Consider the following 6,000-nt stretch of genomic DNA (forward strand, 5'->3'; position numbering starts at 1 on the left):
AGCACTTACTTAGGGGTTGGGTAATGAAGCAATCAGGTACAGGATTGGCAATTCATACAGCAATCAGGCATCAAGTAGTTGGTAAAATCGAAGACACTGGGCATAGGGCTGACACTGGTTTATATGTGATTTCAGTCATATACCTTGGCATTGAGTGCAAGCCGGAGGGGACTCTCCATGGTGGGCAAGTTTCAGCTCGCTACGACCCACCGGACCGGAGATACAAAATTACAGTTTAAAAGCCCTTTTGGAACACAAGGCTTTTTTCCGCCATGCAAGTCAATGGCAGAAACCCAAACTTTGCAATTACCCTGACTCCGTTCTGTTGCCCCGAGTGGGTCGGTATTTGCCATGCAATCGTGCCGGAACTAGGACTACATGGTGGCCGAATCTCGGCCCTTTAGGTTAAACAGAACCGGATTTATGGGTTCTGAGTTTGTGCTCATTCCGACTTAGCCGTTTTCACTCGCGGCTCTTCCCTCCGCCATTAGAGTCAATGGCGCGACCCTCGTGGCTAGCGCGACCCTTTACGGGGCTCCTTAATTGGGTTCCTAGGGTCTAGGGTCAAAAAGAATTTTATTCCTGGGTGCCCTAGAACCAAAGTTTCCCACGCCAATTGTATTTGAACTGGACCTAGTGTGATCAAAAGCTCTTTTTTTAGATATTGTATCGGCTTCTGCGGTTTGGATGGCTGCCAACCTGTTCCTGGAGGTCGGCGTCGAGGAATATCCATTGAAATGAATGGCTCCATCGACTTACAACTTACCGCTCCTCCTCTTGGGCGCCACCTGCAGGTCTTCTACTGAAACGGGCCCAAATCGCCGGATTCGCCATAGGATTGTATGGAGCTGCAATAGCGACCTATGGAGAGCTGCAAAATGGAGCCTGCAAAGGCGGGAAAATGGAACAAAGGGCTATAATCACTTCCTAACTATTAACCCTTCTCCTCCCAAACGGATCCCAGTGTGAGTGTTGGTGCAGAATGGGGAAATACATGGTTACAGGGGAATACACATTTGGGTGCTGAAGCAGAATAACAAACACATTACTGGACTGCAGTCCAGTTAACCCCTTGCCTCCCAAGTGAGGTCAGGGTTGGCCATTTGGGGTCCAACCCCTTTATTACCGGGCCAATCCCCCTCTCCCTCTACATTCACTAAATAGGGAGAGATTGGAGGATAGATAGGGGAGGAGGAGTGGGAGGAGAGGGGGGGGTGTAGAATGGGGTCAGAAGGGGATGTGGTGGGTTGAGAGAGAGAGTTTGAGGATTGAGAGGAGATCATCGTCAGCGGTTGGGCAGAAAGAGGGGAAAGATTGGGTAGAGGTGGTAGATGGAGGGGGTGGGGTGTCAGCACTGGGGAAGGAAGCATGGATGTTATTCATTTTTTGTGAGATGTAGGAGGCAAAGTCCATGGGTGAGAGGGGGAGGGTGGCTCAGGCGAGAGAGATGGGGAGGGTCGTGGCTGATTGTTTAGGGTGGAGAACCACACAGTTAGTGTGGATGAGGCGATAGTGATTTTATTATGGTGTTATAGTATATTTGTTTTTGCAATTTGAGAGTGGAGGTGTATTGGTGGAAGGAGTACATGACAGAAGGGAGTGTTGGGGCAGCAGATATAAGCCACCGGCTCTGCTACACCAGCATCCCTCCTGCTCCTTTTAGGCCCTCGACAGTCCCGCTAGCTGCTCCCTCCCCATGCATACCACTGGTTTACAGCTGCTGTCCCTCCCCCAAGGCAGCATTCATGCCCCAGCTGGCCATGGGGTCCAGTTTCTCAACTGCCCTGGGTCCTTAACAGCCCAGGCCACTCCCCAACCGCCCGGTCTGCATCAACCTGTCCGAACCCACCGCCTCCACCCCATGCTCAAAAGCCGCTCAGTCAGACCTCCTCTCCTCAGATCCCCGCCTGCTCAGAGGCCCCCCCACATTCCTAATCTCCTTGGTCAGACCCACTCATCATACCCCGCCGACACACTGGGTGTAGGGAAGCCCCGATGGATACTCCAATCACGGGCCCCGGGAAAGCTGTCAGCGGGGCTCTCTCTCGCCTCCCCCCTCCTCCTTGCTGCTGGGGATCTCTCTCCTAAACCAGTACCCAGCCAGCTACACAGACCTCACATTTCAGATGTGTTAACAGCATAAGCAGGGAAAGAGGAGGCAGGGAAGCAAGAACAGGTGTGTGTGTGTGTGTGTTTGTTTGTTTGTGTGTGTGTCCTGAATTAGGAGAGTTGAGAGAGTGAATGAGTATGAATGAATTGCATGTGAGGAACCAGCCAGATGAAATGCTGACTTCAACCATATGGAATAGAATTTCCTTATTCAGACACAGGCCAATCAGAACCATTTTGCGCCAAAGAGAACTCTAACATCCAAGAAACTATGCTCAATTTTCTAGAATGTTCTATTGTGTTCAATTTAGAATGTTCCATAATGTTCTAAACTGTTCTGTGCCTGTTTGTGATAATTTGTTGTAAATATTCCCAGCAATTTGAGCTGTAAACTGTAAAAATAGATAATGTTACCTTAGTAATATAAGGATACATTGTAGCTGTAGGCTTTACACCTCCTTTGCGTGATGCTTTGTATTGAATAAGCATATTTTTTACCTTTATACCACCTGACTCCCGGGCAGTGCGCTGCTTTCTCCTTTTTTCTACCACTAGCTGCTTAGTTACACTGACTGAAGCAGCCATTATGTTAGTCACACAATCAAATTTTTACACATTTATAATAGGAGCACCAAACGATTGCCAGCTTAAGAATACAGAATGATACACTGCCACATGCTTTACATTTACAATTAACAAAAAAAGGGGGAAATGCAGTATTGCTGCTTTAAAACTCAGTAAAAATGGCATTGAGTTGAATAATAATAATAAAAAATATTTAAAAAAACAGTACATTTTATCTAATACTACAGAACTGATTATATATATATATATATATATATATATATATATACACAGTGGTCGACAAATCACCCAAAAATCTACTCGCCAGACAAAAAAATCTACTCGCCACCTAGTACCACACGTGTGCTGTTTGGGCCAATAGGAGCTCGCCATGATGTTAAATCCACTCGCCCGGGGCGAGCAAATGTATAGGTTTGTCGAACACTGTATATATATATATATATATATATATGTGTGTTGTATATGAGATTTCACATGTTTTGCTGCTTTAAACTTGTCACTCGCTGCCACTATTACATATAAAATACATAAAGATACCCTATTTTGAAGTCTACAACTCCTTCTCCTCTGGGCCCTATGTTAAGGACGTTATTTAGAACTCACCTATATGGCGATATTGTTCCTTTTGTTGGGAGAGCTTCCTGCACCTTGTTTCTGTCAGTGTCAAGCATTTTAAGAAGCTTATGCTGTCCAGTAAGGTATAGAAGCTCGGCTAGGAGGAAGTCATTGCCATCTTCGATCAAACCATTGCTCATGAGAAGCTGGAAGAATTCCAGGCCTGACTGCACGGTCATCAGTTTCTTGCCGGGTAGCAAATCATGGCAGAGGAATTTCAAGCCCTCCACTTCTTCATTACCCAAATGTTCATCTATGCCATAAAGCTTCAGGCAGAAGGCCATCTTGGAAACTGCTGGGACAACTTAAAGTACCAGCTCCACCTGAAGAAAAATAATGTCATGGTCATGTACAAATCTCGTAGGTAAAAGGGCCTGTTTATCAAAGTCTCCCTGATGCAAACTGAGTCAAAAGAAAGCAAACCCTGCAAAATAACCCCCAAAAATCCATATTTATGCTTTTAAAGCTGCAGTTCAAGCAATATCCTACACGTGTTTGTTTTTTTTATAAATCAGTTCTGTACTATGAGAAAATACTTTTTGAACCCCCACCCCAATTTTTAATGACATTCTTAATGTATTCAAATGTAACAATATTTTTTGTTTCTATAGCAACCATTTACAAAGCCACATCCCCTTCTTGTACTGAGACAGGCTCTGGCACACCCCTTTTGCTCTCTCTAGCTGTGCACCATTTGTGTCAGATATCTCTCTCTCTCTCTTCTTCACAGTAAAGGCAGTTAAAATGTGGAATTCATTACCCATGAAAACTGTGATGGCAGATACAATAGATATGTTCAAAAAAAGGTTGGACATCTTTTTAGAAAAGAAAAACGGTATACAGGGATATACCAAATAAGTAAAACATGGGAAGGATGTTGATCCAGGGAGTTATATGATTTCCAATTCTTGGAGTCAGGAAGGAATTGATTTTTCCCCTTGTAGCCAGGTCACCTGATGGCTACTCTTTTGCCTTTGTACTGGCAGAAAGTCCTTGTACAATCAGGTTGCCAATAGTTGATATGGGGGTTTCCCCCTCTAAGGAGCTGCACTTGAGCGACAGCGGGAGGTGGTGACATCAGGCCTGGGCATGACCAATCATGAGACAGACCTGGTGCCCTCCTTCTTGCTGTACTTAAGGGCAGTGCCGCCCAAATTCGGATGCATCTACCCACTTGAGAGGGGCAGGTCACAAATCCATGAGCCTGACTCTTGGGTCTACTCTGGTCCTCTTCCATCCGGGGGAGAGTGAGTGTGTACCATACTTCTGTCCCTGATAGAGAGGCAGGAAGTGCGGGGTCTGCTGCGGGTGCTCTTGGCCTGTAGTGAAGGTCCAAGGACCATCCTTCAGTGGGTAGCTGAGACTGACTGTTTTGGGCAGAACCTGCCTTGTACTGTGCTGCACAGAGAGAGACAATAAACCGTTCCTGTTTGCATATACCTCCGGCCTGGTGTGTGATCTTACTAGGGGGAGAGGTAATCGTTCTACGTAGGAGATCACCTTCAGTTCCCCGAGCCTACGGAGATGGAGGTGCTGCATTGCTAAAGAATATGTAGGGTATGAACCCCAGAAGCCTAGTCCTGTGTCCCCACTACCATCGGCGGACGACTCGGCCCTCTTGTTATCAGCAGGTATCATGCACCACACGTACAGTAATGGCCATATCTAACAGAGGGAATATAGGAAAAAGTATCTGTAGTCTAAATTTAGCATAGGTTGAATTGATGGGATGCGTGTCTTATTTCAAATATATATATATATATATATATATATACACACACACACACAGTGTTCGACAAATCACCCAAAAATCTACTCGCCCAACCAAAAAATCTACTCGCCACCTAGTCCCCGCCCCAACCCCGCTTTAAAATAAAATATATAAATAAAATACATTTAATAAATTCCTACTCAGAACAACATTAGTTTTTGACAAATGTATTTATTACATTATACTACAATTAGTCCTTGTTACGTGTGTGTGTGTGTGTGTGTGTAAGTGTGTAAGTGTGTAAAGGTCGGATCTAGAAATAAAAGCCACATTTGAATGACTAGTTTCCTGAACACCTTAACCAGTGTCTGCACGTCCCCCGCTTCACAATATCTAAAGCAGCAATCCCTCCTGGGATCTTACCTTATCCGCAGTCCCTCAATGTCCAGGTACCTCATTCCCGCAATGTTATAAGTTGGAGGGGGAGGTGTTCCTTACCTGTCTTCTGGGTTAGGGGGGGGTTCCGATGTCTTCTGTGTGAAGCTTGAGTCAGAGCTGGAATAAAGCAGTATAGGTTATTTTGGTGTAGTATAGGACAGTTAAGATATATAGGGTAAATAAGATATCGAGAGAGAGAGAGAAAGAGAGAGAGGGAGAGGGAGAGAAAGAGAGAGAGGGAGAGAAAGACAGAGGGAGGGGGAGAGAAAGAGAGAGAGAGGGGAGAGAAAGAGAGAGAGAGGGGAGAGAAAGAGAGGGGAGAGAAAGAGAGGGGAGAGAAAGAGAGAGAGAGAGGGGAGAGAAAGAGAGAGAGAGAGGGGAGAGAAAAGAGAGAGAGAGAGGGAGAGAAAGAAAGAGAGAAAGAGAGAAGGAAAGAGAGAAAGAGAGAAGGAAAGAGAGGGAGAGAAAGAAACAGAGGAGAGAAAGACAGAGGGAGAGAAAGAAAGAGAGGGAGAGAAAGACAGAGGGAGGGGGAGAGAAAG

General features: G+C 45.6%; 1 protein-coding gene across 5 annotated transcripts in view; it reads right to left on the reverse strand.

Moving 5' to 3' along the window:
* LOC142499385 (caspase-8-like) overlaps window positions 1-6,000 on the reverse strand; it is a 37,029-nt gene that overhangs the window by 24,930 nt on the left and 6,099 nt on the right. For 3 of the 5 annotated variants that reach the window (XM_075608656.1, XM_075608652.1, XM_075608653.1), the window contains one exon: window positions 3,298-3,632. In XM_075608656.1, coding sequence (XP_075464771.1) covers window positions 3,298-3,593 — 296 coding nt within the window. In that variant the 5' untranslated portion in view covers window positions 3,594-3,632. Of the gene's footprint in view, window positions 1-3,297; window positions 3,633-4,749; window positions 4,813-5,518; window positions 5,539-6,000 lie in introns of those variants that run through there. The other 2 variants (XM_075608655.1, XM_075608654.1) reach the window with 2 other exon arrangements.

The sequence above is a fragment of the Ascaphus truei genome, chromosome 7, assembly GCF_040206685.1.
Source record: "Ascaphus truei isolate aAscTru1 chromosome 7, aAscTru1.hap1, whole genome shotgun sequence".
Taxonomy (NCBI): domain Eukaryota; kingdom Metazoa; phylum Chordata; class Amphibia; order Anura; family Ascaphidae; genus Ascaphus; species Ascaphus truei.